The 16,161-nt window shown below is 43.9% G+C and overlaps 1 protein-coding gene across 6 annotated transcripts in view; it reads left to right on the top strand.

Moving 5' to 3' along the window:
- Nucleotides 1–1,552: 1,552 nt before the first annotated feature.
- Nucleotides 1,553–16,161, top strand: part of usp48 (ubiquitin specific peptidase 48) — a 28,658-nt gene continuing 14,049 nt past the window's right edge. For 4 of the 6 annotated variants that reach the window (XR_014553761.1, XM_083660794.1, XM_083660795.1 and 1 more), the window contains exons 1-13: nucleotides 1,553–1,684; nucleotides 2,190–2,327; nucleotides 2,969–3,089; nucleotides 3,213–3,354; nucleotides 6,266–6,393; nucleotides 7,692–7,816; nucleotides 8,925–9,033; nucleotides 9,600–9,733; nucleotides 10,580–10,665; nucleotides 12,573–12,752; nucleotides 13,191–13,412; nucleotides 14,148–14,297; nucleotides 15,473–15,673. Coding sequence is in view for 5 of the 6 variants with exons in the window: in XM_083660794.1 (XP_083516920.1) it covers nucleotides 2,194–2,327; nucleotides 2,969–3,089; nucleotides 3,213–3,354; nucleotides 6,266–6,393; nucleotides 7,692–7,816; nucleotides 8,925–9,033; nucleotides 9,600–9,733; nucleotides 10,580–10,665; nucleotides 12,573–12,752; nucleotides 13,191–13,412; nucleotides 14,148–14,297; nucleotides 15,473–15,673 (1,732 nt within the window). In the remaining variant the exon portion in view is untranslated. The remainder of the gene's footprint in view (nucleotides 1,685–2,189; nucleotides 2,328–2,968; nucleotides 3,090–3,212; nucleotides 3,355–6,265; nucleotides 6,394–7,691; nucleotides 7,817–8,924; nucleotides 9,034–9,599; nucleotides 9,734–10,579; nucleotides 10,666–12,572; nucleotides 12,753–13,190; nucleotides 13,413–14,147; nucleotides 14,298–15,472; nucleotides 15,674–16,161) is intronic. The other 2 variants (XM_083660797.1, XM_083660798.1) reach the window with 1 other exon arrangement.

Genomic DNA, 16,161 nt, shown 5'->3' on the forward strand with positions numbered 1-16,161 from the left:
AAAATATTAATAATTTGAAATGTAGTCTAGCCTATTAAAAGAAAAATAATGTGGCCTATCACGAGTCCTCTCTTTGAGACAAATTCCATTCAATAATGTTGCAATAGCCTACTTTCCCACAGGATTAGCCTACACCTTATAAAAGTAACTCAAGACCTTTTCTGAATCCATAGGCGACAGTTTTCCCTTCAGTCTCTACATAATTGCCCTAGCAAGAGTTTTAATTTCTCAATTCACCAGGAGTGATATTTAATCGAGTAGGCTATGGATATATTTGTCGCAATCTAACATTAATCACAAATTAAACTGCCACAGTACTAAAAGGAATTTGGGATACCGAGAGAACGGAATGTAACTTGCACAGGCAGCCACTCATGAGTTTATCTCCCTGCCATCAACGGTTCAGTCAAAGTTTTAAACAGTGTAGCCTACTATAAAACAATGAGTATGGATAATTCTAAACAAGGGCTGGCTATATGCTACAGTTAAACATGTCAACAACATGAGTTAACGAGTGACAAAAGTGTAATAAAGGTAGTTTTTACCTGGGCAGCGGTCTGGAGGTGTTACTGAGGTTATCTCCGGAGATGAACCCAGCTCCTTCAGCGAGACAGCAGCTCTCTTCAGGACCAGGGGGCGGGGCCTCGTCCATTCACTGTTCACTTGAACTAGAGCCTGGTGACGCGAGGTTAACTTGAGCAGTCAGACCACATGCTGCGTTCAAAGTCACCTCGTAAACAGCACAGAGCGATGTTATACGTGCTACATTTCTGTGGGTTATTCAAGATTCAAGATGATTTGAATAGCCATAGTAAGTAAACATGTTACAAAACGAGGAATTTGTGTTTGTGCCGTATACAGCGATACAAAACATGGAGCAGACAGAAAGAAATCTTCAAATTATAAATTATAAAGTGACAGACCTTTAAAGTGACATAATAGTAGAGTCCATGTAAATGTAATAAGTCCATGTAAAATGACCATGTAAAAGTCCATGTAAGGTGTCAAGTAAAGTGTCTGTGAGATAATGTCCATGATTTTGGGGGGCTTTTGGGTCTCATTGAAGAGGTGGATAGCAGTTGGGTGCTTGGGTAGAAGCTGTCCCTGTGATGGGAGGTTCTGGTAGGGCAGGCTACTGTAATGTCCAGTTTACACCAATGATTCGCAACAAGATGAAACCGTTTTAGAATGTTGCAGGGAAAGTTGTTTTGTTGTTGTCATGTAGCGCGTTTGAGATATTAACATTTGTTTGGCACAACTCATACTACGGTAGTTAACTGCTGCGGGCTTCCGCATTTCTCAGGGATTTGTTGTTGTTGTGATGTCACGCTGATTCGTTCCTATAACTATTGATTGTATGAGTATGACATTGCTACTTGCTAAAAAATGCTTTAAAATGCAGGAACAACTTGATTATGCAAATCCATTATAATAGTAAGAAACCGTCTGCAGGAGTGCATCCATGGATTGACAAACTGGCTATAATTCCGACAGAACCTGAAGGCAGCATCCTTTCCACGCTCCAGGAGACGTCACCTACGTCACCAGTTGACGTCGTGTTGCTTTTGAGCGAAGAAATAATTTATTTATAAACTGACGCAAGGGCGCTAAATCTAAAATAAACCACGAATAAAATGTAAAAATATGAAAAACACATTTTGCTGACGCAGCTGCACGCATAAAGGTCGGACTATATTCCACTTTAACCAAATAAACTCGTGATGTAGTGCTAGCTAAATGCACGAATGAAATGACTTGCTAGCATAGCTTAGCTTGCCGGTTAGGCTACATTGCTAGCTAGCTAACGTTGCCGCTGAACTGAGTTGTCAGTTCTGACGTAGCTACGTTACTGTGCAAATGTCATTTTATATGGATTTCAACGTTTTATGTGTCGTTATTCCACTAACTGACGGGGAATAATGCAATCAAGTGACTGGCCCCTTTAGGGACTTGTGTCGTGTTCGTCTCGCTTGCGTTAGTAAGCCAATGTTAGTAAACAGCTGGCTAGTGGCTAGGTTAGCTACACATAGCTAAGGTTAGGTTGACAATCACATAACGTTTTGCGTTAGCCGGCTAATGTTACATTAGCATTGTCAACAGTTGGGCTAGGCCGCTGGCTGCATCACGTAGCATTACGTTAGATAGCTATCTTTGCCGTGTACCCATATTTGATTGTGGTTGTGTCCTAGGATTATGGCGCCCCGTTTACAGCTGGAGAAAGCAGCTTGGCGTTGGGCAGAAACGGTGAGACCAGAGGACATCAGTCGGGAACACATTGAGATAGCATACCGCGTCAATGTACCGGCCTGCAAGAGAGGAGCCTGCAGGTACGTTGTGCACATTCTTATTTAATAACACCCATCTATTGCGAAAGTAATGCTACCCCAAAATTGTGCTCTCATCTGTCGGCTAGCACGCACTTTGAACAACTGTCACTGTCTGTAGCAACAGAAGCTAAAACGGTGAACGGGTCGCTTGAGGTCTCCTGTGTAACCTGACATAACTCCATTCAAAAGTCTGAACGTCTCATGTTTCTTTGCTTATCGGCAAACGTACATAACTCGTACAACATTCCTGAAGACGATTGACCAACTGAAATGAACCACTTTGACTTTTCAATTCGGCATGCATCCACTTCACGAAACAACACCCATAGTTACACGATTTCAACTTTTATGTGGTTTGCCTGCTATTAACACAGTGCTCTTCCACTCATATTATACCACGGTGGGTGGTAGAGAGCAGTGTGTTAATGTTTTAACGAATTAAATGTTGTTTGATGATTGATTTATGTATGTGATGATCTGTCTGTATGTATGTAAAGTGGTTCCTAGATTCATAAACGTTCTTCTTGAGTCCATTTTTTAAGAAAGGCATCTTTAAACGCATTTTTTTTTTTATTGAGTTTACTGTAGGTAACTGGAGCTAACAGAATCAAAAGGTTAATGAAGATATTTTGCTTTTGCAGGAGGAATTGCAAAGGGAACCCCAACTGTCTTGTAGGTATTGGCGAACAGGCGTGGCTGGGCGAGATAGATGAAAACGCTTTCCACAGTATCGATGACCCAAATTCAGAGCGCCGAGACAAGGTATTTTTTCATCTGACACACCTGATGTTGATTCTTGATGGACTGCTGAAGACCATAGAAGTCACACATCAGGCCAGAGTTGGAAGAGTTTGAAAAGAGGTGGTTGATTTCTTTCTTTCTTAGAACACATTTGTGGGCCTGACCAACTTGGGTGCAACATGTTACGTCAACACGTTCCTGCAAGTGTGGTTCCACAACCTGGAGCTGCGCAGGAGCCTCTACCTGTGCCATAATTCACGAGCCCAGGAGCACAACTTGGATTCAGGTAAAGAAAAGTGAAGATTAGGGACACTTTATATTTTTCCATTATTCCACTGGTTTAACCCATTGATACCTGATGCAGCATTTGTGTGTGTATACCTTTAAGACTGCGAACCGCGTCACGAGGTTTACAGTCTTAAAGGGATACACACACAAATTAGGGATATACACGCAAATGCTGCATCAGGTATCAATGGGTTAAGTCTGCATGTCGCAGACAGATTTTGTATTGTCTCCAATACATGAACTGTGGCAGCGCCACGATATGGTCAGGGACGATAATCAATGTAACGTCATAGATTTTTTTTTTAACTAGCTTTCTGAAACGCAACACCCGACAGTAATATTTGGGCTGTGTCAAAACAGCGACAGTTAAGCCAGACTAGCAATGGAAATATCGCGATTTACTGTCGGAAATAAAAGGCATTCAAATTCTCACCTTTGGAGAAAAAAAAGTAGATAGATAGATAGATACTTTATTGATCCTTTGCAGGAAATTCATGTGTCACGTAATGCAGCTACATTCAACATGTCAGGACAAAAACAGGAAAACATGAGGACATTGGAACATGTAGCAAGACACACAAAAAGTACTGTCAAGTACTAAGAAAAGAAAAAAAGGCAGCAAAATACTGATAATAATAATACTAAAGTGCAAAAATTTTGCATAAAGTGACTTACAAGTATCTAGATAAAGAACAGGCGCCGCTGGCCAACAAGATAAAATACAATATAAACAGCAAACACGCACGCACGCACACACACACACACACACACACACACACACACACACACACACACACACACACGAATATCTAAAGTGCAGGGAAGTGCATATATGCACAGCATATAAAGACATTATTTGATGTGTTGATTAAACAACCTGATGGCAGCTAACAGGAAAGACTTCCTGTAACGTTCAGTCCTGCACTTGGGTGGGATCAGCCTATGACTGAAGGTGCTCAGCCGAACCACCTCCAGGGCATAGAGTGGGTGAGCAGAATTTCTCATGATGGAGTGGAGTTTGGAGAGCATTCTCCGCTCTGCCACCTGCTGGATTTGCTCCAGCTCAGTCCCAGAGGTGGAGCTCGCCTTCCGGATGAGTTGATTGACTCTGTTCTTGTCAGCTGAGCGAGCACCCTCCCCCCAGCACACCACCCCAAAGAACAGAGCACTGGCCACCACCGACGCGTGATTTCTAACCCCACATAGGATAAGCAATAACCACGCCCTGTGGCGCCGGGATTGGCCAGGAGCAACACTGGAGGGCACGCAGCCCAGCGATTTCATGAACCAACTGAATAGCTCTTGAGAACGGACAGCGATTTCGAGAGCGGACATTGAAATGAATTATGGTCACTTACCTTCCTTAGCATAGTAATAACAATAATAAGCATAATAATTGTAATCTACACAATGTAGGCTACACAATCTACAAAAACATGCAATAATATAAACGGTGTTGTGTTCACGTTCATAGCTCATATAATATAATGTATCATATCGTTAATTTCAAGCTCAATTCTTACCCAGAGAAAAGGTACAGCACTGAAAATGTAACAAGCAATAGTTTTTTAAACATCTTTATTTTAAAAGATGAAAAACCCCAGGTGCTTTAGTCCCAAGCTTCAATGCTCCTGGCCAATCCCGGCGCCACAGGGCGTGGTTATTGCTTATCCTATGTGGGGTTAGAAATCACGCACCACCGACTGGTAGAAAGAACACAGTAGGGGCCTGCAGATGTTAAAAGATCTCAGCCTTCTTAAAAAATACAGTCGGCTTTGACCTTTTTTATACAGCGCCTCCATGTGGGCAGACCAGCCCAGCTTGTTGTCCAGCTGGACTCCAAGATACTTGTAGTTGGAGACAAGCTCCACCTCTGTCCCCTGGATGTGCACAGGGACTGGTTTGGGCCTCTTTCGCCCACAGTCCACCACCATCTCTTTGGTCTTTGAGGTGTTGAGCTGTAGGTGGTTTTCTTTGCACCAGACCACAAAGTCGTCAATTGTGGCCCTGTACTCCCCCCCCCCCCCCCCCCACACACACACACACACACACTGTACTCCCCCTCCCGCCCCCCCTCAATACATCCAACAACTGCCGAGTCGTCCAAGAATTTGTGGAGAAAACAGCTGTCTGAGTTGTAACATAAATCAGATTTATAAAGAGTAAAAAAGCAAGGGGAAAAAACAGTTCCTTGTGGAGCCCCCGTGCTGCTCGTTATTTTCTCAGAGACACAGTTTTGGAGGCGCACATACTGCGGTCTACGGTCAAGTATTTCAACGAATGAAACAGAAACCTTCCAATCACAATACTTGTGATGTTAAGATTGCATTATGGAATGAAACTGTGGCTGTAAAGCATTACTCAAAAATTAAGCTTAAGGATTTTATTCTGAAAGCCCTAAAGTGGAAGACCTACTTTTACATCCTGGCTGACTTGACGCTGGTTCAGTAAATGCTGGAAAGTAATCTGATCCGAGAGGCGCTTTTTTTTTTTTGGCATATTCCGTCATTTGGCTTCCATTGGACACAATGTAAAGACAATTTAAAGTGATTCACCTTTAAGAAAGTCGGATTTCAGCCTCTGGGAAGCACTGATGTCATCAGGGTGCAAAATGTACAGTTTTCAGCTGGTATGGTATTTATATCGCGTGAAAGAGCCGGTAGTTTGTGGCTATTACTGGGTTGTTGAGCCAATCTAAAAGGGACTTTAGCCAAATTCACTTAACTATTCCGGAAGTCTTTAAAAATGCATCTGCTTGAAGCCTTCAGACTATTTGTATACATAAAAGTGAGTATTGAGTAATGCAAAAATATTGCCAATTGCCCTTCTGGGACAAATAATAAACTTGAATCTTGAATGTCTTGGCAATGTCTCAATTTTGCAATCTCAGACTCCTCTATGTATTTCAGACTACGAACCCCAGTCCATCTGTGAGCATCTCCAGTATCTGTTTGCACTCCTGCAGAACAGCAACAGAAGGTACATCGACCCGTCGGGGCTAGTCAAAGCATTGGGGCTGGACACGGGACAGCAACAGGTAAATCCCTAATTGAAACCTAGTCACTTATTTTCAAAAGAGTCAATTTAGAAATACAGGACTGGTATCACAGCTGAAGCCAGGAGTCAGAAATTATGAAAATTGTACATTCAAGAACATGGCAATGGAAACTTGATTCTGTTACTTCTGGACTATGCTATTTTTGACCGAACTACACCCTAGCGGCTAGAGCAGCTAGCTGCTCCTCTATTTGCTGCTAGTTTCATGTTGGAACTAGCTAGAAAATAGTTCCTACATGAAACTGCTCACAACAAGGTCTGTGGATTATCTTGAGTAACCAGGTTGTGATTTCTGGAAAGAGACATTGCTGTTGAGTTTTTCAAATTTATTTTTTTGGCGCTTTGAGCACCACAAGCCGAGTGCCATCCAGTTCCATTGTATTGGAGAGAAGGCCGAAATCTCTACAGCCAATATCTCCAAAATTCAGGCAACTATGCCAAAACAATCTACATGGATAAATAGCACTACAGGTGAGAGGAAAAATATGTATTTGGGATTTTAGAGTGAGCTGTCCCTTTTAAACTTTAAGAGCACCTGGTTTAAATAACACTGTCGGTACATCTCCTAGTAGTACTCTTGCTACTAGGGCTGCACAATATATCGTTTCAGCATCGTCATCGCAATGTGCACATGCGCAATAGTCACATCGCAGAGCATGCAATGTCAAGTAAGGTAAATTAACTGATAACATACAGTAATGCATGCCCTCTCGGTGACGTTCTAAGCTCTTTTCCTACTAACTATAGTACTTTTACTCACTTAGGATCCTGCAACTCACCCTGTCTGTGGCTAAAAACACACTAACTTCCTACTACGTCAACCACGCACGTTACCCACTAGGCCACCTTCTTAAATGAGCAAGGCTTGATAGACCTACCCAAGACTTTTGGTGAAAATTCCTGTATTTTTTCATATCGCAATATATATCGCAGATTAAAAAAATATTGCAATGTCAGTTTTTTCCAATATCGTGCAGCCCTACTTGCTACTACCAAAAGAATAAATAGGTCTGAGCTGAAGGCTCGTCACGCTGATGCGCTGGGAGCCGGAAGGAGAGAGAGCCCAATGGACAGCGGCCAGCTGGCCTTCAATCCGTGGAGCCTTCACACCAGTCAGCAAGAAGAACACACAAAACTGTCTTTACAAAAAACAGTTTGAGTTAGTCCTCATTGAAGTGCCAGGACTAAACTTAATCCATGTCTGACTGTAGACCAGCTCACCTTCTCCTTCTCTCCTCCTTCACTCTCAGCACTGAGTTCAGATTTTTACATTTCCAGGATGCTCAGGAGTTTTCCAAGCTCTTCCTGTCTCTGCTGGAGGACACGCTGTCCAAACAGAAGAGCCCCAGCCTGCAGAACGTCATCCAGCAGCAGTTCTGTGGACAGTTCTCCTATGTGACTGTGTAAGACCACCTAATGCTCCAACTTCAGCCTCGCAGAGTTACAACCTGACCTTTCATCTCAAGGCGGCGTCTCTGCTGGATGCATTACAAGTTACTTTGAGATTAGAGTTGGTCATTTCAGAGAATGCAATAATTTGAAATATAGAAACAAAGTTTTCTATGGGGGTACGGTGGTGCAGTGGTAAGCGCTGTCGCCTCACAGCTCGAAGGTCCTGGGTTCGATTCCCACCTGGGACGCTGTGAACGCTGAAGGAATGCGTGCCCGTCCGCATGTCCTCGAGTGCCCACCATCCGGGTGGGGTCGTCAAAAGGGCCTTTCTGTGTGGAGTTTGCATGTTCTCCCCGTGCCTCCCGGGGGTTTCCTTCATATAGGAACCCCTCACCAAAACATGCAATATCCTGGTTGCTAATGTGGTTCGGTCCTCCTCTGGTCGTTAAGGGCGCCTGTTCGGAGGGAGGGGAACTGGTTGGAATAGCGTGCACCTCCCACGTGCTATGTCCTACCGGTGAAGCTTCCCCTGTCAGGTGAAAAGAAGCGGCTGGCTAACTGCCCATGTCTCGGAGGAAGCATGGAGCCAGTTTCGGCTCTCCCCAGATCGGCAGTGGGTGGAGTAGCAACCAGGATAAATAAATTAAATTAGCACTAATGGGGGATAAAAAAAAATCGGGGGGGTTGGGGGAGTTTTCTGGCTGCTCGGACAGATGTGTTCTCTCTTCCTAGGGGCATTTTTTTTAATAAAGTCAAGCTGTCTGGCTATGTAGCTCTTTATCAGATGATGTGCCAGTCAGAAGTGAACGTAGATTTAATTACGGTAATAGACACTTCTTTCCATTCTTGAGGCCGATGGAAAAGGTATTCTTGTCGGGTGAACAGAGCAAGCCTGATGCCGGCTATTTTCATGAGGCATGGCTTTGTGAAAGGCGAATGGTTCTGTTTTTATTAGTCATGATTTGGATTGTGATCAGAGTTATGGGGCGATACATAGATCACACATATTTGGTTTGATTTGATCAGGCAGGGCATGCTTGAGTTGCAATATTGGACCTGAAAAATGAATTTTCCTAAAGTGCAATGGTCGATCTGTGTCTTGATTTTGATGTGGCCCAGGTGTAACCAGTGTGGTCGAGCTTCTCCACTACCGTCACGATTCTACGAGCTGGAGCTCAACATCCAGGGCCACAAGAACCTGACAGAGTGCGTCACAGAGTTCCTCAAGGTAACACTTCAATGTCCATCTCACATTGATTGAATGCATGTACATCAATACCAACAACTCATATTTGGAATGTTAACATTATGTTTATCAGAATCACTTTATTTGCCAATTACAGTCACTGTGCAAGACTGTCTTGGGAGACATTGCTCGAATTGATAACTGACAGATAGGGTTGGGTGGTAACAAGGCTTTCCCTTTTTTGCATTTTAAGGCCATAGAATGCAGGAAATGGCTTTTAAGGATGTATAAAAATGCAAAAGTGCCACCTAATATGTATATTATGATATCAACTTAGATAAAAGGGAAAAAAGAGAGTCAGTTTTCTTTTTGTGTGGTTTTATAAAGTTCTACACAGAAAGCCTCAAAGCACTGAGTAACATCAAATCAGTGCACTGTCCAGCGGTGAAAAAGCATTAGCTTAGGATGTAGGTTAAAGTAAATACTATGCTAGAACATTAGCATAGGATGTAGGTTAAAGTAAATACTATGCTAGAAATTGTGCTCCTCAGTGTGAATTTGTTTTGAGTCCTGCGTACACTGTTAACTCAACATCTTCCACCTTGCAGGAGGAGAAGCTGGACGGGGACAACCGCTACTTCTGTGAGAGTTGTCAGAGTAAACAGAGCGCCACCCGGAGGATCAAACTGCAAAGCCTCCCCCACACCCTCAACCTGCAGCTCATGCGCTTTGTCTTCGACAGGTCAGCCCTTGCTCTGTACTGAACACTGGGTTACAGTCCATGGTTAAAAATGACGGTGCTCGATGTCTGGAGGTATCTGACGGCTGAAATGTACACAATGTGAGGGCTCACAAACCAGATTACTAATCTACCTGACAGGAGGAGAAGTGATTTGTGGATGTTTTCCAGCGTCTGGTGAAAAAGAAATCCTTCAGCTTTGAGGTACTGTCAATAGTCTGTGTGACAGCGCGTCGAGCTTTGAGGCACCAGGCTGGAGCTGTTTTATGGAGCTTCCTCCTGAAGGGAGATGGTTGCTTTTCTCTGCTAGCTGGTTTTGTGGGACAATAAGATGGCCAAGAGATCCCTCTATCACATGACGGTGAAAACACGGATTGATGTGATATCGCGTCAATGGCGGGGAAAGGGTTAACCCATAACTGATAAGAACAGTTTATTCGGATTATCATGAAAATCCCCCAAAAATATTTTTTGTACTGATATATCACAATATTTGCCAAGATGCAAAATGTTAAGTAATCAAATTGACGTTCACGGCATTGAACTGCGTGGTAATAAAAAGTATGATAAAACTGTAATATATTATATTAAATATATAAACATAAATATATAAACAAATAATATTCCCTAATTCGTTGCGGATTTCATGTTGTGTGAGATTTTAATAAGTAACTGCTTTATATCATAGTATTGTGAAACAAACAAGTCAAGCAATTTCTTCACCATATGTTTCTACTGAAAGACAATAAATGATCAAATGAACTTGTGGTGTTTGGTTGTATGGGACAAAGGGTTTTTGCAGTAATGCATTATTTATATATATATTTTTCATTGAAATGTCCTCTGCAGACAAACGGGCCACAAGAAGAAGCTGAACACCTTCATCAGTTTTCCAGAGCAGCTGGACATGGGGCCCTTCCTGGATGGAAAAGAAGGTATAAGCAATGGGGGGTAGGGGAGGGGTGTCAACTTGAGTGGCGTAGTCCAAACAGAAGGCTCAATAATATATAAGTCACATGCACATGGAAAGTAAGTCTGAGTCTGGAAGTAGCACTTTGGTTCATAGGGTTCAAGATTCAAGATTTTTATTGTCACTCCGTGGTACAAGTATCACGTGTGAAATTCTTGTGCTGTGGACTCCGTTTACAACATAGTACAAATATAACAGGGCATATGAGTGCAAAAACAACAAGAGACACAACAAGCAATAAGGCAGTAGAGTGATAAGACAAGTCAGAGACAGTGGCATATTCACTGCACATAGGTGCACGTCATGTGCATACTTTAGACATTCTTAAACATTTTAAATTCGACGTATTTGACGTACAGGTGCAAATAGCATATACCTAATTAAACATACAATTAAACATTATACATACATAATGGTAGCAGCTACAGTACGGTACAGTACAGCTACTACACTATTTGTGTATGTTAAGGAGTCTCGTGGCCTGCGGGAAGAAACTGTCCCTCAAGCGATTTATGCGTGCTTTTGGGACCCTGTATCTCCTCCCTGAGGGTAACAGGGAGAACAGACTGTTGTGGGGATGGTTTGTGTCTTTGATGATCTTCAGGGACCTCCTGAGGCACCGCTGGTTATATAGTTCCTGCAGTTCTGGCAGCTCACATCCTGTTACATGCTGGGCCGCGCGTCTCACTCTTCGTAGTGCCCTGCGGTCCATGGTGGTACAGTTCCCGTACCAGGTGGTGAAGCAGCCAGTCAGCAGGCTTTCAATGGTGCCTCTGTAGAAGTCCCTAAGGATTTCTGGCCTTAGCCCAAATTTCTTCAGGCGCCTGAGTCCGTGTATTCGCTGTTGGGCCTTTTTGACAACAGTGGCGGTGTGACCGGCGCATGTCAGGTCCTGGTGGATGTTGACTCCCAGGTACTTGAAGCTGTCCACCCTTTCCACCACTGTGCCGTTGATGGTGATTGGGGGGGGTGTGCCTTCCCCCCCCCTCCTCCTGTAGTCTACAATGATCTCCTTGGTCTTGGAGACGTTCAGAGAGAGGTGGTTGTCCTGGCACCATTGTTCCAGGGCCCCCACCTCCTCTCTGTAGGCCGTCTCGTCGCTCCCCGAGATCAGCCCCACGACTGCTGTGTCGTCTGCAAACTTCACGATGGTGTTCGAAGATTGGGTCGCCACGCAGTCATGGGTGTAGAGGTCATACCAGAAGGGGCTGGAGACGCACCCCTGGGGCGCTCCTATGCTGATGGTCAGTGGGGAGGAGGTGAGGTTGCCCACTCTCACCACCTGGCGGCGATCTGTCAGGAAATCCAGGATCCAGTCACACATTCCTGTGTTTAGTCCCAGATCCTTGAGCTTGCTTACCAGCCTGGAGGGTACTATGGTGTTGAATGCTGAGCTGTAGTCCACGAACAGCATTCTTACATAGGTGTCCTTCCAAGGGGGGAAAGTGAATGGGCTTTTTGAATGGGGATTTCATATAAATGCATGAATTGAGGTCTGTGGTTAACACGTTTAAGGGAGTGGTCATTTGTGTTCATCAGGATAATCTTTACAGACGTGGATCACTTTTATGACTTTTGAAACAAACATTTTCTTAAATGCGGTTTTCAGAAAACATTTAAAAAGTCATAAAAGTGATCCGTGTTTGTGAAGATTATCCTGCTGAACACAAATGAGTAAAATACCACTCCCATAAACTTCTGTTAACCACAGAGTCTGTGGGTATGAGGAATAAGGTGAAATAAGGTCTGTGCCACTAAGAACCAACATGGCGGCGATTTCTGCTTAAGCCTACAAAAATACGTCATCCCTGTCGTACTCTATATATACTGTATATGTGTGTGTGTGTGTGTGTGTTTGGGCTGCCTCCCCAGACCACAAGTGTGTGTACGAACTGAGCGCTGTGCTGATCCATCGAGGTGTCAGTGCCTACTCAGGCCACTACATCGCCCATGTGAAGGACGCGCGCACCAGCGACTGGTACAAGTTCAATGATGAGGAGATCGAGAAGATGGAGGGCAAGAAGCTGCAGCTGGGGATCGAGGAGGACATCGGTGAGTGGCAGGAAGCTGGACGCCATAAAGTTTAATCTGCAGCCATTATTCATCACATACACTGTCAAATACACTGGCAGATTTGGAAATGTTAGGGAAATCCCGGGAGGTTATCGCTCTAGTCCAGAGGTTTTCAAAGTGGGAGGCGGGCCTCCCCAGGGGGGGGGGGGGGGCTCCAAACAGTTTCAGGGGAGGCTCAGTGAATGAAAGTGAAACATTGTACATAAGCTATTATTACATTAGTTATCAAAAGGAGATTACATTTGGTTAGTGATAGTTCAGACTCATGTGCATTATACAGTTTTAATGCACACCTGCCGGCCAATCAGAAAGTAGTATTCACCCAGACCATGGTATAATATCAAATATTATTGGCCCATGGCGAACTGAGATGTTCACACGTCTTGTTCTCTTCTCCTGGTCATTATTGTTCGCTAGCTGAAACCGTGAAGACCCAAGCGCGGAAACCCAAGTGCAGTAAAGGCTACCACTGCTCTAGGAATGCCTACATGTTGGTGTACAAGGTCCAGGAAGAGGAGAGCTCAGACCCCTCCTTGACCAACGTCGAGGTACCAGGTGAGAGCTCAGACGCCTCCAGGACCAACGTCCAGGTACCAGGTGAGAGCTCAGACCCCTCCAGGACCAACGTCCAGGTACCAGGTGAGGGCATTTTTGGGCATCACACGTTCCTCAAGTACACCTCATATAGAGCAGCATTGTCAGCATGATCCATAGGTGATTCGTTTTTTTTGAACAGCCTATGATATTTGAATACATACCTCGATTGCTAACCTTTTAACCTTCATGTCATATAAGTATACTGTATGTGTATGGCATAGCCATAGCATAACTTCCTACATGGAAAAATGCAATTGGAACGACCCAAGTAGGAACTCTGGCAAGATTTCTCTACCACAAGCTTTAGGGGATGCACTTTTCTCATGTCACATCAATATGGTATACTGTAAACTTTACAAAGCATTATTTTTAACTTGCTTGTAATCCCCAAAATACACTGACGTTTAATTTTCAGCATCACATCCTTATCAAAACTCTAGTGGGGTAGATGGTTCAACAAATACATAAGGTTGCGCTTACAGTGACTAAACATTTCCAAATATCAAGAGATACCAGTTTTTCATGGGGAGAAAAGTATTTCACATTTGGGCAAAGAAAATATTGCAGGCATCCATGTTATGCTGCTCAAATTGTGTCAAATATTTTGAAACCATTTTACCACTTTAAAAAGCCAGTCAAATGAAAATAAAGGACACCAGGGTAAATCCATTTTAAACACATTTTGGCATTCTAAGTAACACAATCAAAAAATATCCCAATTTGAGTATTTTGTCCGTGTCTGATGCCTTGGTTTTGTACCTGTGCCATGTCTCGTAGACTTCCTGCAGAGGCTGGTGGACCGAGACAACCATAAGTTTGAGGAGTGGTGCTGTGAGATGGCTGACATGAGGAAAGAGAGTGTGGATAAGGGAAAGGCCAAGCACGAGGAGGTGAAGGAGCTCTACGAGCTGTTACCTGCAAGAGACGGTGGGTCAAAACACTGCCTGACACCCCCCAGTCCACTTAACCACAAACATTAAACAGAGTGTAAGCCTTTGTTCAGAGTTCAGAACACACCAGAAGGACAGGTGTGTATTGCCTGACTGTCACAACAGCGCCCTTGTCTGTTATAATTTTGCTATTACACCACAGTGCCATGGCTCTACATCAGGGATACTCAACTTGCTTTGCCCGAGGGCCACTTTTGCAAAATGACAGGAGGATGCCAGGGGCTCGTTAATAAACAAACATTGATAATATACATTTTTCTCTAGCAGATTGTAGGTTATTGGGATGCCAGCGTTTAAGACATGAACCCACATAGCATCAATCTAAACCACCAAGCATAATGCAATACATAATCAAAGCAATAATCCCAGTGACAATGCAAACACAGTGAATCTGTATTGGAGGTACAATGAAAACCACTCTCAAAAGAAAAATGTCCTTTACAGGCAAGTCCAAATAATCAAACAACCTAGATGTTATGTTATTAACCAAAAATAGAGTTCACAGTAAAAAGAAAAGAAAAAAGGGTTAGAATAGAAATTCAGGTTGTTCACTTCAATTCAGTTTTCAAATCTGTTAAGAGCATGTTCCGAGTATACCCAACCTCTTCCCAAACACTAGCCACTGGCTATCTCCACGCTGGCCTGGGAACGCCTCGGGATCCCCCAGTCAGTGCTAGCTAATGTGGCCAGGGAAAGGGAAGTTTGGGGTCCCCTGCTGGAACTGCTACCTCCACAACCCCATCCCGGATAAGCGGTTGAAGATGATGATGACGATGATGATGAATTGTAAAGCCATTGTTTGAGTCGAATTTACTAAACATTTTGACATGTTTGGTGGTTAATAAATGATGGTTCACTTGATAATTTGCCATCTGAAAGCCATCTGAAGCAGTATGTAAATCCTCATGTTTGTACTTGCCCTCCTCAGGCCAGCCGTATGAGTTTATCTATGTAAATCCTCATGTTTGTACTTGCCCTCCTCAGGCCAGCCGTATGAGTTTATCTATGTAAATCCTCATGTTTGTACTTGCCCTCCTCAGGCCAGCCGTATGAGTTTATCTATGTAAATCCTCATGTTTGTACTTGCCCTCCTCAGGCCAGCCGTATGAGTTTATCTATGTAAATCCTCATGTTTGTACTTGCCCTCCTCAGGCCAGCCGTATGAATTTATCCCCCTGGAGTGGCTGAAGAAGTGGCTGGATGACTCCACCGCCACCAAAGAAATCGACAACTCCCTCTTCCTCTGTTCCCACGGCAACCTGCACCCCGACAAGGTGGGAGACGCCAAGAGGGTCTCTCTGCAAGCCGCCCAGCTCCTCTACGAGCGCTACGGCGGAGGACCACGACTGGACGGTAAGACACATCTCAAAACATCAGCTTCTTCAAATACTGATACTGAGAGCTTCAAACGCAGTACAGTTCAAAAATCAATAGTCGAGAAGTTCTTGCCCGATGGAGACTGGCAGAATTGAGGTTTCAGACATTTTTGTTATTTTGTTTCAATTGTCAGACATCAGACTGTGCTATTTTTCTGTACAGCAGTATGCAACAGATTGACTGGCATGTGGTAAGACTAGAGTAAGGTGATGGCTGGGCTTCCTATTGGTCAATGCGGCCCATGCTCCCACCTAACTTTTTGGCTCAACCGGTAGAGCACATACCATTAGGAATAGTTCACCCAACAATGAGAATTCATCATTATCTACTCATCCCCATGTCACGGGATTTGGATTTGACTGGATCCAACACTGATTGGCTGAAGGAGTTGTCTGTCAAGGCAAGTACACCCGCCCACTGCAAACACTGGGTGCAAGCTGGAGGCCAGACGGTCTGGTAGAAGG

Source organism: Poromitra crassiceps (genome assembly GCF_964638095.1).
Source record: "Poromitra crassiceps genome assembly, chromosome: 25".
In the NCBI taxonomy this organism is placed as follows: Eukaryota; Metazoa; Chordata; class Actinopteri; order Beryciformes; family Melamphaidae; genus Poromitra; species Poromitra crassiceps.